The sequence below is a fragment of the Rana temporaria genome, chromosome 12 (assembly GCF_905171775.1).
Source record: "Rana temporaria chromosome 12, aRanTem1.1, whole genome shotgun sequence".
Lineage (NCBI taxonomy): Eukaryota > Metazoa > Chordata > Amphibia > Anura > Ranidae > Rana > Rana temporaria.
The window spans coordinates 6806330-6824398 of record NC_053500.1 but is presented as its reverse complement, the minus strand read 5'-3'; the positions used below and the strand labels follow the sequence as shown (position 1 = coordinate 6824398).

At 47.6% G+C, this 18069-nt stretch overlaps 1 protein-coding gene across 3 annotated transcripts in view; it reads left to right on the top strand.

The window, feature by feature from the left end:
* Window positions 1-6704: 6704 nt before the first annotated feature.
* The window catches only part of LOC120919602 (1,25-dihydroxyvitamin D(3) 24-hydroxylase, mitochondrial), a 35276-nt gene continuing 23911 nt past the window's right edge, over window positions 6705-18069 (top strand). For 2 of the 3 annotated variants that reach the window (XR_005744597.1, XM_040331825.1), the window contains exons 1-3: window positions 6705-7159; window positions 10839-11029; window positions 17550-17643. Coding sequence is in view for 2 of the 3 variants with exons in the window: in XM_040331825.1 (XP_040187759.1) it covers window positions 6920-7159; window positions 10839-11029; window positions 17550-17643 (525 nt within the window). In the remaining variant the exon portion in view is untranslated. Of the gene's footprint in view, window positions 7160-10072; window positions 10143-10838; window positions 11030-17549; window positions 17644-18069 lie in introns of those variants that run through there. The other variant, XM_040331826.1, reaches the window with a different exon arrangement.

Below are 18069 nucleotides of genomic sequence, written 5' to 3'. Positions count from 1 at the left end.
GAAGAAAACAGTTACAAAAATGTGAGGGGTGTACTTACTTCTGTGAGATCCTGTATAATATATCATATCATTGTTTTATTCTTTTTTTCTTCGTTATTTGCTCTGGGAAGATTGCTGCTTTTATTTATCTGGGAGTTCCGTTGCACTACACTGGTGATGTTGAATGGTTTTGCTGAATTTTTATTATGTTTGTAATTTTTATGTGGAAAAACTGTTGTCTCTGACCTGCAACTTGGGTACCGGCATATTTTTCCGAAAAACAAAGCACCGAGTCAGCAGGCAGAGCGAGTCCAGGAGGCAGACCAAGGTCGGTAAGAGCCGGGGGCAGCGCAGTGAATCAGGAGAAGAGTCCAGTAAACAGGCCGAGGTCGGGGAGATCAGTGACCAAGGTTAGTGCCGGAGCAAAGTCCAGGAGAAAGCCGGGTACACAGGTAAGCAGGTGGATCAGGTCACAGGAATACAAGCTGAAGACCATTCAGCAACTGCTCATTGTGCAAGGCCACAGGGGTGCCAAGTATGTATGCCAACTTGTGTGTGCGCACGAATGAGGGCGCGATGAACTGGAATAGAACATCCATTGCCTCTTTGCCTAGAAGCATTACCATGTGAGCAATGCGCGCACACACCAAGCCTGCACTGCTTTTCTGGTGCTGGGAATCTGGTTTGCCTTACAGGGGGACCCTAATGTAAGGGGGCACTCTGATGTGGATCCTGCTTGGGACCCTAATGTAGGGGAGACTCTGACATAAGGGGGGTCTCTGGGGTGGAGTCTGGTGTAAGTGGGGGGGGGGGGTCTCTGATGGGGACCCTGATGTAAGCAGGGGACTTTGATGGGGACCCTGATGTAAGGGGGAACTCTGATGCAGATCCTGATGTGATGAAGAGGGGGGGATTCTGATGTAAGGGGGGGGGGTCTCTGGTGTGGAGTCTGGTGTAAAGGGGGTCTCTGATGGGGACCTTGATGTAGGGAGGGGACTTTGATGGGGACCCTGATGTAAGGGGGCACTCTGATGTGGATCCTGGTTGGGACCCTAATGTAGGGGAGACTCTGACATAAGGGGGGTCTCTTGTGGAGTCTGGTGTAAGTGGGAAGGGGGGTCTCTGATGGGCACCCTGATGTAAGGAGGGGACTTTGATGGGGAACCTGATGTAAGGGGGAACTCTGATGCAGATCCTGATGTGATGAGGACCCTAATGTAGGGGGGGATTCTGATGTAAGGGGGGGGGTCTCTGGTGTGGAGTCTGGTGTAAGGGGGGTCTCTGATGGGGACCTTGATGTAGGGAGGGGACTTTGATGGGGACCCTGATGTAAGGGGGCACTCTGATGTGGATCCTGGTTGGGACCCTAATGTAGGGAAGACTCTGACATAAGGGGGGTCTCTGGTGTGGAGTCTGGTGTAAGTGGGGGGGGGGGGGTCTCTGATGGGGAGCCTGATGTAAGGAGGGGACTTTGATGGGGAACCTGATGTAAGGGGGAACTCTGATGCAGATCCTGATGTGATGAGGACCCTAATGTAGGGGGGGGGGGGATTCTGATGTAAGGGGGGGTCTCTGGTGTGGAGTCTGGTGTAAGGGGGGTCTCTGATGGGGACCTTGATGTAGGGAAGGGGACTTTGATGGGGACCCTGATGTAAAAGGAACTCTGATAGGGACCCTAATGTAGGGGGGACTCTGATGTAAGGGAGTCTGTGGTGTGGAGTATGGTGTAAAGGGGGGTCTCTGATGGGGACCCTAATGTAAGAGGGGCTCTGGTGTGTATTCTGATGTAAGGGGGACTCTTATGGGGACCCTGATGTAAAGGGGAACTAGGATGTAAGGGAGGACTCTAGTGCAGCGTCTGATGTAAAGGGGGACTCTGATGTGAACCCTGATGTACAGGAGGACCCTGATGTAGGGGGTTCTCTGGCGTAAATGGGGGAGGGGCTCTCTCATGGGGACCCTGATGTAAGGGGGATTCTGACAGGGATCCTGATGTAAAGGGCACTCTGTTGGGGAGACTATAACGTAAGGGGGGTCTCTGGTGTGGAGTCTGGTGTAAGGGAATGTCTCTGATGGGGACCCTGATGTAAGGGGGACTCTGACAGGGATCCTGATGTAAAGGGCACTCTGTTGGGGAGACTATAACGTAAGGGGGGTCTCTGGTGTGGAGTCTGGTGTAAGGGAATGTCTCTGATGGGGACCCTGATGTAAAGAGGGGACTCTGATGCAGATCCTATTGTAAAGGGGACTCTGATGTGGGCCCCTATGTAGGGGGGACTTTGCTGTAAGGGGGGTCTCTGGTGTGGAGTCTGGTGTAAGGGAGGGTCTCTGATGTGGCCCATGATGTAAGGGAGGACCCTGATGTAAGGGAGAGTCTGATGGGGACCCTAATGTAAGGGGGCTCTGGTGTGGATTCTGATGTAAGGAGGCCTCTTATGGGGACCCTGACATAAAGGGGAACTCTGATGTAAGGGTAGACTCTGGTGTAGAGTCTGATGTAAGGTAAGACTTTGATAGGGACCCTGAAGGGGATCTCTGATGTAAGGGGGGGCTCTGATAGGGACCCTGACGTAAAGGGGATCTCTGATGTAAGGGGGGACTCTGATTTGTAAAAACTCATATGTGCCAACCCCCCCCCCCCCCCCGGCTCCGATACCTGTAATAACTCAACTCATTGTCTATTGCTTTGCCTTCCCGTAACCCTCAGACATAATGGAAAATCCATTATCACATATCTGACTTGTATCTGGTGTGCAGGCTGTTCAGGGCACGAAGGTGCAAGGGTCACAACCTAAAATGGGAGCGAGCCAATGGAGGGTTAATGAGTGCACCGAGGGAACAAAAAGTGATTCCCCTGCAGCGATTCTGTCATCGGTGACCCCTGAGGTTACAGCGCTGCAGAACAGGGTGGAGCAATGTATGAATAGCTGACATGAATTCTGTCATCGCAGAGCAATCAGCAGTGGAAAATCAGGTCGCAGTTTTCTGCAGCTGCCATTCTAGGCTCATTACAGAACTAAAGGCAGCGCTAAAAGGACTCCAAAAATCAGAATTTACTTTCAATTCTAGAGACGTTTCCCTGCAGGATTTTATTTCTGCCACTAGATGTCCTCAGTCATCATTCAATCCACTGCCTCTCAGCCCAGGTCATCCCGGACGAGCCCCCAACCTGTGACTGGACAGTGAAAAGAGCAGCAGCACAGCGATGAGCTCTTCTCTCTGCCACTCTACTCTCTCCTTTTATCAGCATCCGAAGACTTCATCTGAAGTACCTTATCTCTGCCACTAGATGTCCTCAGCTTGATGACCAGCATCATTCAGATTTTTCTGGACCTGCCCCCAGCCTGTGACTGGACAGTGACAGGAGAAGCAGCACAGTGCTGAGCTCATCTCTCTGTCACTCCTCTCTCTCTCCTCCTATCAGCATGCTTCTTCTCAGCACATGAACTGGTTGGCTCCTTGTGCTGCTTCTTCCTCTCATACTCCAGCCCTGCTGTACCAATGTCTGCAAGAGGCTTATACCAGGTCACACTGCCCACTTCCTCTGAGCCCAGGTCATCCTGGACGCACCCCCAACCTGTGACTGGACAGTGACAGGATAAGCAGCACAGTGATGAGCTCATCTCTATGTCACTCTTTTCTCTCCTCCTATCAGCATGCTTCTTCTCAGCACATTAACTGGCTGGCTCCTTGTGCTGCTTCTTCCTCTCACACTCCAGCCCTGCAGTACCAATGTCTGCAAGAGGCTGATACCAGGTCCCACTTTCTCTGAGCCCAGGTCATCCTGGACGCACCCCCAACCTGTGACTGGTTTTCAAGAGGCCGATACCAGGTCAAACTGCTGAAACATGTGGTGCGCGTTCCCAGATGCATGGGGTTGCCATTCAGAATTAATAGTCCCGCCCCACATCTGCAGAAGGGCAGCGCGTTATTGCGCATTTCAGGAAAGCGCACCAAGAATTCATGGCACCTCCGGGCATGTGCAGAAGGGAAGCGTGGTATTGTGTATTGCAGGAAAGCGCACAAAGAATGAAGGGCACCGCCGCATATCTGGAAAAGGGCAGCGCGTTATTGCGCATTTCAGGGAAGCGCACCAAGAATCGGTGGCACCGCTGCGCATCTGCAGAAGATTGGCGTGTTACCGCGCAATGCAGGAATTGCAGGAAAGCACACAAAGAATAAATGGCACCGCCAAAGTAAAGGAGAGAGGAAAGGGTTGGAGAGGAGAAATGAAAAGGAAAGGAGAAATAAAGGAAAAGGAAAGGAGAAGAGAAGGAAAGGAAAGAATAAAGTAAAGGAGAGAGGAAAGGAGAGGAGAAAGGAGAGGAGAAAGGAGAGGAGAAAGGAAAGGAGAAGAGAAGGAAAGGAAAGAATAAAGTAAAGGAGAGAGGAAAGGAGAGGAGAAAGGAGAGGAGAAAGGAGAGGAGAAGAGAAGGAAAGGAAAGAATAAAGTAAAGGAGAGAGGAAAGGAGAGGAGAAAGGATAGTAAAAGGGGCAAAGGAAAGGAGAAATAAAAGGTAAAGGAAAGAGAAAGGAAAGGGAAAGATAAGATAAGGGAAGGAAAGAAGATAAGGGAAGGAAAGAAGAGAAGCAAAGGAAAGAATAAAGGAGGGAGGAAACGAAAGGAGAAAGGAAAACATAAGGGAAGGAAAGGAAAGGAGAAGAGAAGGAAAATAAAGAATAAAGTAAAGGAGAGGAGAAAGGAAAGAGGAAAGGGAATGTAAGAAAAAGAAAAGAGAATAAAGTAAAGGAGAGAGGAGAGGAAAAGGGGGAAAGTAAAGGAGAAATAAAAGAAAAAAGGAAAAGAAAGAGGAAAGGAAAAGATAAGGGAAGGAAAGGAAAGGAGAAGAGAAGGAAAAGAAAGAATAAAGTAAAGGAGAAGAGAAGGAAAAGAAAGAATAAAGTAAAGGAGAGGAGAAAAGGGAAAGGAAAGAGGAAAGGGAATGCAAGAAAAGGAAAAGAGAATAAAGTAAAGGAGAGAAGAGAGGAAAAGGGGGAAAGTAAAGGAGAAATAAAAGGAAAAAGGAAAAGAAAGAGGAAAGGAAAAGATAAGGAAAGGAGAAGAGAAGGAAAGGAAAGAATAAAGTAAAGGAGGGAGGAAAGGAGAGGAGAAAGGGAAAAGGAAATGAAAGGCGAAAGGAAAGGAGAAGAGATGAAAAGGAAAGAAAGGGGGAAAGGAAAAGTAAGGAAAGGAGAAATAAAGGAAAGGGAAAGAAAGATAAGGGAAGGAAAGGAATACGCGTCTCTGCAATACACAATACCACGCTTCCCTTCTGCACATGCCCGGAGGTGCCATGAATTCTTGGTGCGCTTTCCTGAAATGCGCAATAACGCGCTGCCCTTCTGCAGATGTGCGGCGGGACTATTAATTCTGAATGGCAACCCCATGCATCTGGGAACGCGCACCACATGTTTCAGCAGTTTGACCTGGTATCGGCCTCTTGAAAACCAGTCACAGGTTGGGGGTGCGTCCAGGGTGACCTGGGCTCAGAGGAAGTGGGCAGTGTGACCTAGTATAAGCCTCTTGCAGTCCTTGTACAGCAGGGCTGGAGTATGAGAGGAAGAAGCAGCACAAGGAGCCAACCAGTTCATGTGCTGAGAAGAAGCATGCTGATAGGAGGAGAGAGAGAGAGGAGTGACAGAAAGATGAGCTCATCACTGTGCTGCTTCTCCTGTCACTGTCCAGTCACAGGCTGGGGGCAGGTCCAGAAAAATCTGGCCTCAGAGAATGATGCTGGTCATCAAGCTGAGGACATCTAGTGGCAGAGATAAGGTACTTCAGATGAAGTCTTCTGATGCTGATAGAAGGAGAGAGTAGAGTGGCAGAGAGAAGAGCTCATCGCTGTGCTGCCGCTCTTTTCACTGTCCAGTCACAGGTTGGGGGCTCATCCGGGATGACCTGGGCTGAGAGAGGCAGTGGATTGAATGATGGCTGAGGACATCTAGTGGCAAAAATACAATCCTGCAGGGAAACGTCTCTAGAATTGAAAGTAAATTCTGATTTTTGGAGTCCTTTAGTTCTGTAATGAGCCTAGAATGGCAGCTGCAGAAAACTGCAACCTGATTTTCCACTGCTGATTGGCACCGCCGCACATCTGCAGAAGATTGGCGTGTTACTGCGCAATGCAGGAATCGCAGGAAAGCGCACAAAGAATAAATGGCACCGCCGCACATCTGGAAAAGGGCAGAGCGTTACTGCGCATTGCAGGAAAGCGCACCAAATTTTAATGGCACCGCTGGGCATGTGCAGAAGGGCAGCCTGTTACTGCGTACAAAAAGCGTACAAAGAACCAATGGCACCGCCGCACATTACTGCGCATTGCAGGAAAGCGTACAATGAACCAATGGCACCGCCGCACATTGCTGGAAAGTACGCGGTTTTAGGGAACTTTGCTGCGATCTATAAATGAATAAAGTAATAAATGAAGTTAATTGTTCGATTAAAACCGACTGATTAAAAAATAATCTTTTGAAAAAGTTCAGACTCAACGTTTCTACATTGAAGGCGCAGAAAGTCACGGTGACCGATCAGTGCAGGTGAGCGAGTGCAGCCATGACACCCCTGTGTCAGCGTTGGGTGACACCTGACATACAGCAAACAAAAGCAAATCAGGGAAGAAGATAAAAAAAAAGTCAACTTTCCCTGCAAAGTAAGTCCATCCTCCGAGAGAGGTGACTAATCAGTGGAGTTCTCTGTGGAACGCCTTTATCTTGGGATCTGGCTCCTGCCTGCCTTTCCCATGCCAGGAAAACAGCCCTTTAATGAACTCAAAGTACCAGAGCAGCCTCCTGACGAAGCTGATCCATCGTCTAATTGGGCCTCTCTGATTGGCTGGGGATTGTTGTGAAGGAGACCTTTCTGACACCTCGGCCGTCTATATATACCATAGCTAAAAATGCAGATTTTCACAGCTGCTCAACGCCTGCTTCTGTTAACGCCATGGCTGCCAAGATCAAAGCGGAGAAGTTGTGGATGATGCTCAAGTCCAGGTACATCAGCCTGCACCACAGCATCCCAGGGGCCACAGCCTGCGACCTGAAAACCCAGGGGCTTCCGGTTACCCCACCCCAGTGCCCACACTCCCTGTCCACCCTGCCTGGACCCACCAACTGGCCCGTGCTGGGCAGCCTCGTGGACATCCTGCGCAAAGGAGGGCTGAAGAGGCAGCACCAGGCGCTGGTAAATCTTAAAATTTACTGGATTTTTATGTCATCTTATTTATTTATTTTTACTTACATTTTTTATATATATACACAGTATATATTATATATATATTTAATTATTATTATTATATATATATATATATATATATATATATATATATATATATATATATTTTTTTTTTATTATTATTATTATTTTATATATATATATTTTTTTATTATTATTATTTTATATTTTTATATATATATATATATATATATATATATATATATATATATATATATATATATTTTTTTTTTATTATTATTATTATTTTATATATATTTTTTTTATTATTATTATCATTTTTTTATATATTTTTATATATATATATATATATATTTTTTTACTATTATTATTATTATTTTTATTATTTTTAAAAACATTTGTATAGTCCTTTAATCCTTTTGCATCAAGTTGATTTTTATTCAAGTTTATCTTTATATTTCAAATGCTTAGGTTATATATAATAATAATAATATTATTATTATTATTATTATTATTATTATTATTTATAATAATATTTTTTATATTCATTGTTTGTTTTGTTTTTACATTATTCTCACTTTTTTGTACTATAAGGCACTTAAAAAAGGTAAAAATCACTGCTGCCAATTTTTTATTTTAGAGCGCGAAGGGTTAACAGCAGCAGGTCTCCGTATTATTGCGAAGGCGGCGGTATGCAAATACTTTTTTTTTTTTTTTTGTAGTGATTGGATTATGGCAGCCTGAAATCTGTTGCAGATAGCTGAACTTTCCACGTGGCTCGCTGCCTTGTTCAATATAAGGTGCAAGAGGTTGTTTAACCCCTTAGGGCATGGGTCTTCAAACTACGGCCCTCCAGTTGTTCAGGAACTACAATTCCCATCATGCCTAGTCATGTCTGTGAATGTCCGTGTGTTACAATGCCTCATGGGATGTGTAGTTCTACAACAGCTGGAGGGCCGTAGTTTGAGGATCCCTGCCTTAGGGTGTACTAGCTACAGGTGTACAGCTACTATCAGAGAGCGCGTCTTCCCTGTGCGACTTCGGATGTGCATCTCTATGATTGCCGTCTGCAGGGAAAGGAACACATTCACAGATGGTTGGCGGTGGTCACTGTCGTTTGGCATTGATCACCGGACAAAGCAGCCTTGTCATGAAAGTCCCTCATAGAGCAGTGAGAGGGAAGCTGCTACACGACGCCACAGTGTGTATGAAATGTCTGATAAATACAACAAGTTGTTGTTTCTCCAGAATGGAAATGAGGATCGGGATTGTAAACCTTCAAATATTCTTTATTAGGCAGAGAAACTGACAGCAGGAGAAAATGCAGGTTACAGGGCCAGGGAAACCTCACCTTCCGGAAATACTGGTTCTGTTTGAGGATAATAATAATTAGTGTCATGCTAGACACAACCTTTCCCTTTCTTTCTCTCCTTTCTCCTTTACTTTATTCTTTCCTTTCTTTTCTTCTTTCCTCTCTTCTTTACTTTCCTTTGCCTTCTCTTCCTTCCTTTCCTCTCCTTTCTCCTTTCCTTTCCTCTCTCCTTTACTTTATTTTATCCTTTCCTTTCCTCTCTCCTTTACTTTATTCTTTCCTTTGCTTTCTTCTTTCCTTTCTTCTTTATTTTATTCTTTCCTTTCCTTTCTTCTTTCCTCTCTCCTTTACTTTCCTTTGCCTTCTCTTCTTTCCTTTCCTTATCTTTCTTTTTCTTTCCCTTTACTTTCATTTCCCAGACTTCCATTCTTCTCTCAGCTTGTTTAGTTTCCTTTCCTTCTCTATCTTTTCCTTCCCTTTTCATTTCCTCTTTCCTTTCTCCTTTTATTTCCCCCTTTCTCCTTTCCTCATCTCTCCTTTCATCTCTCCTTTACTTTATTTTTTCTTTTCCTTTCTTTTCTATTCCCTTCCTATACCTTATATTTATTTTCCTTTCTTTTCCTTTCTCTTTTTCCTTTCCCCTTTCTCCTTCCTCCTCTCCTTTACTTTATCCTCTACTTTTCCCCTTTCCTCTTTCCTTTCCCCCTTTCTCCTTTTCTTTCTCTTTTGCTTTCTCCTCTCCTTTCCTTTCCCCCTTTCTCCTTTCCTTTCTCCTTTCCTTTATTCTTTCTTTCCATTTTCTTTCCTTTCCCTTCCTTACCTTTCCTTTCCCCCTTTCTTTCCTTTACATCTCTTCTCCTTTCCTTTTCTTTCTCATTTTGTGCCTCCTTTCTCCTTCTTTCCATTTCCTCTTTCCTTTCCCCTTTCATTTCTCCTTTCTTTCTTTTCCTTTCCTACCCCCTTTCTCTTTTCCTTTCTCCTCTCATTTCCGCTCTGCTTTCGCTTATTCTTTCTTTCCCTTTCCTTTGCCTCTAATTTCCTCTTTCCTTTTTCCTTTTCTTTCCTCTTTACTTTTCTTCCTCCTTTCATTTCCCCTTTTATTTTGATCTCTTCTCTTCTCTTCTCTTCCGTTCCTGTCCCTCCTCTCTTCTCTTCACTTCCCTTCCTCTCTTCTCTTCACTTCCCTTCCCCTCTTCTCTTCACTTCCCTTCCCCTCCTCTTCCCTTCCCTTCCCTTCTCTCTTCTCTTCCCTTCCCTTCTCTCTTCTCTTCTCTTCCCTTCCTCTCCTCCCATCTCCTCTCTTTTCTTCCCTTCCCTTCTCTCTTCTCTTCCCTTACCTTCCCTTCTCTCTTCTCTTCCCTTCCCCTCCTCTCTTCTCTTCCCTTCTCTCTTCCCTTCCCTTCCCAATCCCCTCCTCTCCTCTCTTCCATTCCCCTCCCCTCCCCTCATCTCTTCTCTTCTTATCTCTTCCCTTCTCTCTTTTCTTCTCTTCCATTCCCCTCCTCCTCTCTTCTCTCTTCCCTTTCCCTCCTCTCTTTTAGTCTCGTCTCGTCTCGTCTCGTCTTCCCTCTCCTCTCCTCTCCTCTCCTCTCTTTTCTTCCCTTCTCTTCCCTTCCCTTCTACAATATCATCATTGGGACCCCCAGAATCAGTGTTGAGGTTAATATAATGAGAGGAGTTCAGACACTCCCCACCTGCCCCTCAAAAATGAGTCTGTAAGGCTCTATGTACAATTATGCACACCATCCATTTTTTAAATGAGCTTCTTTTTATTTATTGTTTGTTCCCTTTTGGTCTGTTAAATATATACAGTATTTTTGTACAGCGCCTTGGTATAGCTGATAATTTGAAAAAGTTCAAAAATATCTGTATATCCTGTAAGAAATCCAGAGATGTCCAGTATCATCTAAAACAATGTTTATCAGCCCTAACCAGCTGACCTCCCGATATGTTATGTAGATAAGGAGAGGAGGGGGGTGTTCTGTAGTCCTAACATACTTCCAGTCCTGTGGTGGTGACTAAGCTGCTCTGCTTCTATTGGGCTATGCAGCAAGAGGCAGTGCTCAGAGCATTTGTACCTATGTACATTGCAGGGGCTGGTGCATTTGATTGCCCTTTATAGGGTGGCATCATAGGCACCCTACACATGTATAGGTGTGAATAGAGCCTAAAATCCCAATTGCAGCCGACGTTCTCATTACTCTGGTTCTGCTTTATCTTATATAAGCCTTTGCGTGTATTGGCGCAGGATGACCATAATGTCCTGTAACCACGACCGATGGAGCGCCATCTCCAGTGGTTGGGGAAACCGCTGCGCTGGTTGTAACGTTACATGTCCGTGTTTCCTCTCTCCAGGCCGACTACCACAAGCAGTATGGGAAAATTTTCCGCATGAAGCTGGGATCGTTTGACTCCGTCCACATCGGGGCTCCCTGCCTGTTAGAAGCCTTGTACAGAGAGGAGAGCAATTACCCCAAAAGACTGGAGATCAAGCCCTGGAAGGCTTACCGAGACTACCGGGACGAAGCCTATGGTCTCCTAATATTGTACGTAAACCCTATATATATATATATATATACATTCTGTCTTTGCACCCGCTGTGCCCATTATGAGGGGTTCCCACCATCCCTGTGCTGAGTTCCTGGGTCTATATACCTGCTGTGCCCATTACGAGGGGTTCTCACCATCCCTGTGCTGAGTTCCCGGGTCTGTACACCCGCTGTGCCCATTATGAGGGGTTCCCACCATCCCTGTGCTGAGTTCCCAGGTCTGTACACCCGCTGTGCCCATTATGAGGGGTTCCCACCATCCCTGTGCTGAGTTCCCAGGTCTGTACACCCGCTGTGCCCATTATGAGGGGTTCCCACCATCCCTGTGCTGAGTTCCCTGGTCTGTACACCCGCTGTGCCCATTATGAGGGGTTCCCACCATCCCTGTGCTGAGTTCCCGGGTCTTTACACCCGCTGTGCCCATTATAAGGGGTTCCCACTATCCCTGTGCTGAGTTCCCAGGTCTGTACACCCGCTGTGCCCATTATGAGGGGTTCCCACCATCCCTGTGCTGAGTTCCCGGGTCTGTACACCCGCTGTGCCCATTATGAGGGGTTCCCACCATCCCTGTGCTGAGTTCCCGGGTCTGTACACCTGCTGTGCCCATTATGAGGGGTTCCCACCATCCCTGTGCTGAGTTCTCGGGTCTGTACACCCGCTGTGCCCATTATGAGGGGTTCCCACCATCCCTGTGCTGAGTTCCCGGGTCTGTACACCCACTGTGCCCATTAGGAGGGGTCCCCACCATCCCTGTGCTGAGTTCCTGGGTCTGTACACCCGCTGTGCCCATTATGAGGGGTTCCCACCATCCCTGTGCTGAGTTCCCGGGTCTGTACACCCGCTGTGCCCTTTTATGAGGCGTTCCCACCATCCCTGTGCTGAGTTTCTGGGTCTGTACACCCGCTGTGCCCATTATGAAGGGTTCCCATCATCCCTGTGCTGAGTTCCCGGGTCTGTACACCTGCTGTGCCCATATAGAGGGGTTCCCACCATCCCTGTGCTGAGTTCCTGGGTCTGTACACCCGCTGTGCCCATTATGAAGGGTTCCCACCATCCCTGTGCTGAGTTCCAGGGTCTGTACACCCGCTGTGCCCATTATGAGGGGTTCCCACCATCCCTGTGCCAAGTTCCCGGGTCTGTACACCCGCTGTGCCCATTATGAGGGATTCCCACCATCCCTGTGCTGAGTTCGCGGGTCTGTACCCCTTCTGTGCAAATTAGGAGGGGTTCCCACCATCCCTGTGCCAAGTTCCCGGGTCTGTACACCCGCTGTGCCCATTATGAGGGATTCCCACCATCCCTGTGCTGAGTTCCAGGGTCTGTACACCCGCTGTGCCCATTATGAGGGGTTCCCACCATCCCTGTGATGAGTTTCCAGGTCTGTACACCCGCTGTGCCCATTATGAGGGATTCTCACCATCCCTGTGCTGAGTTCCCGGGTCTGTACACCCGCTGTGCCCATTATGAGGGGTTCCCACCATCCCTGTGCTGAGTTCCCGGGTCTGTACACCCGCTGTGCCCATTATGAGGGGTCCCCGCCATCCCTGTGCTGAGTTCCCGGGTCTGTACACCCGCTGTGCCCATTATGAGGGGTTCCCACCATCCCTGTGCCGAGTTCCCGGGTCTGTACCCCTTCTGTGCAAATTAGGAGGGGTTCCCACCATCCCTGTGCTGAGTTCCCGAGTCTGTAGACCTGCTGTGACCATTCTCCCTGCACAATATTATGGAACATGTAACAGGAGGAGGTGGGACATAAATCTCCTAAGCATAGGTGTGCGCAGCCTACTGCATTAGGGTGTGCACCCCAAAGCTCAAACACACATCTAATGCCTTTCTCTGCAGCCTCAGCTGCACTGGACAGTGAATGAATGGGAAGTTCTGTGCTGAGAGGCTTCCTGTTCATTCACAAACTGAGCAATAGTGAACAGAGTTTACTATGCTTCAGTCATGAATGGAGACAGTGAGCGAGTGTGTGCTCTGTGTTCATTTAGAAAAGGAAGGGGCCGGTAAATTACATATTTACCGGCCCCTTCCCCCCACTCTTCATCCTGAAAAATCCCCTGCAGCAGCCGGAGGGGGGAAGAGGAGAGGAGGGAAGCCAGCATCAATGCAGGGCGGGGGGTCAACAAAGGGGGGGGTGGCATTAGGGGGAACGGCACTGCACTTAGTGATTAGGGTGTGCCCAGGCACACCTGGCACACACCCTGCACACACCTATGCTCAGAGATTCTGGCATCTTGATGTTGAACTATGAAAGACTAGACTCCGCCCACCAGATTATATCTGTAATTAAAATATTACTTTTGGATGGACTGACCCTCCACCTACATAGGTAAAGATTTCCTGGGCGTATCAGAATTCGGCAGTTAGATACGTCTTCTTTCACACTGGGAGGGGCAGCAAGTGGAAACTGTTTATTTTTCTGCAAACCAGACCCGCGCCGGATTTTGTTATTTTGTATCTCCGAGGAAAGTGAGATTCTTTGGGTTTCCATTGCGTTGTGTAACAATCCTTACTCATCTCTGAAATATGTAATCATTTATTTTTATTGTTCTATTCTTCGAGGCGCTCAAATAATTCTCCGACCGCATCAAAGCTCCCAACTTGTCTGGTGGAACTCCCAGTTGAAGAATGTTTTGCCGAAGGGCGGCATAATGTGCGTTTTTTTGTTTAATTTTGTTTTCCTGAAATTCAGAACGGAAAACTCAATTGGAGCAGTGAGGGGCGAATCGTACAACGCCACAGTAATGCAGAATTGTAGTCATTAACCACTTAAGACCCGGACCTTTAGGCAGCTAAAGGACCCGGACAGGTTTTTGTGATTCGGCACTGCGTCGCTTTAACTGACAATTGCGCGGTCGCGCGACGTGGCTCCCAAACAAAACTGGCGTCCTTTTTTTCCCACAAATAGAGCTTTCTTTTGGTGGTATTTGATCGCCTCTGCGGTTTTTATTTTTTGCGCTATAAACAAAAATAGAGCGACAATTTTGAAAAAAAATGCAATATTTTTTACTTTTTGCTATAATAAATATCCCCAAAAATATATAAAAAGAAACATTTTTTTTTTCCTCAGTTTAGGCCGATACGTATTCTTCTACATATTTTTGGTAAAAAAAATCGCAATAAGCGTTTATCGATTGGTTTGCGCAAAATGTATAGCGTTTACAAAATAGGGGATAGTTTTATTGCATTTGTATTAAATTTTTTTTTCTTTTACTACTAATGGCGGCGATCAGTGATTTTTTTCGTGACTGTGACATTATGGCGGACACTTCGGACAATTTTTACACATTTTTGGGACCATTGTCATTTTCACAGCAAAGAATGCATTTAAAATGCATTGTTTACTGTGAAAATGACAATTGCAGTTTGGGAGTTAACCACAAGGGGGCGCTATGGGGTTATGTGTGACCTCATCTGTGTTTCTAACTGTAGGGGGGTGTGGCTGTAGGTGTGACGTCATCGATTGTGTATCCCTATAAAAGGGAACACACGATCAATGACGGCGCCACAGTGAAGAACGTGGAAGCTGTGTTTACTTACAGCTCTCCCCGGTTTTCAGCTCCGGGGAGCGATCGCGGGACTCCAGCGGCGATCGGGTCCCGCGGTCCCGGAGCTTCGGACCAGGCCGCGGGCATGCGCCCGTGACCCACTGCTGTGTACTAGCACAGGACGTACCTGTACGTGCTTGTGCCCAGTCGTGCCATTCTGCCGACGTAAATGTGCAGGAGGCGGTCCTTAAGTGGTTAATACTTCATGAAATTTTCAATGCACAGTGGAACCTCGGTTTACGAGTAACGCGGTCAACGAGCATTTTGAAAGACGAGCAACTTTTTTTTTTTCTAAATTGGACTCGGTTTGCGAGTGTTGCTGTAGCATGCGCAATACCAGATGTTTACATTTTGATTACGAGGAGATTGGATTGGATAAAGCCAACGCCTTTAGAAAACTTTTGATTTGTTAGGAATAGCTGAGGTCCTATAAAAATATTTGCAGATGGCGTGGCGTTTTTTTTTTTGCTTCCCTACTTTGGTTATGAATTTTACAAATAGAGATGAAAAAAAAAGCAGACGGGCGGCTCCGACCTACACCAACTGTCTATGGGGTTCATTGTTCGGACCGGGCCAATCGTCACGTAAGCAGGGCCGACAGACGCAGCCGGGTAGCTAAAATATATAAACTTTTTTTTTTTTTAATTGGCCAAGACGTTAAGCCTTTCGCGGTTTTCTTGAGGAGGCATCGTAAATTAGCCAGGCGGGGTCCTCTTTTTTGTTTGGATGCAGAGCTATTTCCAGAATCAGGTTTCCGTGATTGATTCTGCCGCGGCCAGACTGTTTTCTCGTCGGTCTGGTAAATTCCGGCACGCTGTAGTGCGACTGAGCCAGGGGGGGGGATATGAATCATACGCTTCATTCATTTCATCTGTCAGTTTCGGCATTGAATCCCAACAACCCCATCTCTGATTGGGAAATCCTATTTAGAGCTCCTCCTAAAAATAAATTTAGGGCCAGATTCTCGTAGAATCCGCGGCGGCGTAGCGTAAGCCATTTACACTACGCCGCCGCAACTTACTGGAGCAAGTGCCGTATTCTTCAAGCACTTGCTCCGTAATTTGCGGGCGGCGTAGTGTAATTGGCCCGGCGTAAGGCCGCGTAATTCAAAGGGGGCGGCTTGTATTTAAATTAAGCGCGCCCCCGCGCCGATCGAACTGCGCATGCGCCGGGCGTAAAAACAGCCCAGTGCGCATGCTCCAGCTCACAACGGAAAACGTCAATGACGCCGACGTGAGCGTCATTGACGTAAAGTCCTATTCGTGAACGACTTAGGTAAACGACGGAAAAAGACGACGCTGACCCAACGCCATACTTAACATGGCATACGACGGACCTTCGTAAACTTACCCCTAATATTGCAGGGGTAAGTTTACGCTTACGGAAACGTCCTAAATTCACTGCGTCGACCGCGCGTACGTTCGGGAATCTCGCGTAAATAGCTAATTTGCATAGACGACGGGGAAAACGACGTCGGCGACACCTAGCGGCGGGAAAGAAAATTGCAACTAAGATCTGACAGCGTAAGAGCCTTACGCCTGCCAGATCTAATGGATATCTATGCGTAACTGATTCTAAGAATCAGTCGCATAGATACGCCGGGCCAGATTAGGACTTACGACGGCGCAAATGGCGTTGCGCCATCGTAAGCCCTTTGTCATTGTTATACCAGGAATCCCTCTTACTTCTGGATAGGACCTCACACAACCTGGCATAGGCCCAATCTCCGGCCTAGCAGCCCAGGGCATACCACACACGTCCACCCCGACAGCCATTCAGGTGGCACAGAACACAGATCACCTGACCTCACCCAAATATATAGGTTCTCCCACAGGGCTGGACTGGGACAAAAATTTGGCCCTGGACTTCATCCAGACTGGCCCACTTTGACAGGTCTCTCCCATGGCGGCCGGACAACTCCTGCACCCCCCCCGGCCACCCAAACCCCCTCTCCCCCCTTCACTAGCCACTAACTGTCCTACTTTATTATAGTAGAACGGCTGGTACTGGTACTGTTATAGGCAGTACCAGTGGGGAAGCTAGACATTATTTCACCTGGGGCAAATAATCAGTTCGGTGCCCCCCCTTATGGGACAAGATTAGGCAGAAGTGAGAAACTCCCAGGCCATAGCTGTTGAGTCAGCTGTCTGTCCCCTTGCTTCTTTGTTCCCCCCAGGTGAGCGCTGCGGGAAGGGAGAGACAGAGGATTGGAGGGGGGCGGTGGTCCGCTGTCACTGAAGCCGGCCCACTGAGTAGGGTGACCACGTGTCCCGGATTGCCCGGGACAGTCCCGCATTTTGCAGGTCTGTCCCGAGCACATTCATTCCAGAACAATACAGTGTCCCGGAATGAAACTGACACAGCCACCCCCCGGCCGATCTTAAGCCTCCAAAAAAGGGCCGCCACATCACCGCTTTACTCACTGACAGTACTTGTCCTGGCTGGGAATACCTGGGGGAGCACAATCCCCGCCCCCTGCTTGTGATTGGAGAAATCATAAATCCCGCCTCTTGGGTCCAATCACTGTTCTGTGATTCGTTACAGCACAAGCTGATTTTTGGGAAGGGAGTGTGTCCCTGAATGGTAGTTTGGAAATGTGGTCACCCCACCACTGAGCCATCGGCCCACCGGGAAACTCCCTGTAGTCCCAATGGCCAGTCCATCCCTGTTCTCCCAGCAGGCCAAGGGATTCAAAAAAACCCTTGCTCATTGTCTGAGATACCCCCTATAGCCATAACCTGACCTCGGGTTGCCCTCTCATATCTAGTACCACCATGTTCCCGGCCACCTAGTGGTAGAAGAGAAAAGTGCAACAAGGCTAATAGATCTCTATCAATCGACCAATATGACTACTCTTGGCAAGTAAATTTGTGAGGAGCTCCCTCCCAAACACAATGTAGAAAAACAAAGTATCATGGTGTTACTATTGTAGGATGTTTCAGTAATTAGTTTATGTCCTTGTACAGGGAAGGGAAGGACTGGCAGCGAGTTCGAAGTGCTTTTCAACAAAAGTTAATGAAGCCGACAGAAGTGGGGAAATTAGACACCAAAATCAATGAGGTAATTACACCAAGATGCTTAATATGCATGGCTAATGTTACCAGAGCTAATGAGAGGGTAAGGGGGGGAGGGGGACAGAGAGAAAGAGGGAGGGAGGTGGTGGGTTAAAGTGGAGGAGAGGGATGAGAGAGGAGGTTTGTGGGAGGAGGAACAGCGGGAGAGGAATGAGAGAAAGAAAGTAAGAGGGAGCGGGGAGCTGGATGGGAGGGGGACAGCGGGAAAGGAATGAGAGAGAGAAAGTAAGAGGGAGAGAGGAGGTGGGTTAGAGTGGAGAAGAGAGGAAGAGGGATGAGAGAGAGAGAGAGAGAAAGTAAGGGGGAGAGAAAGAGAGAGAGAGGAGGTGGATGGGAGGGGGGACAGCGGGAGAGAAATGAGAGAGAGAGAAAGTAAGAAGGGGGAGGTGGGATAGAGTGGATGAGAGAGAGA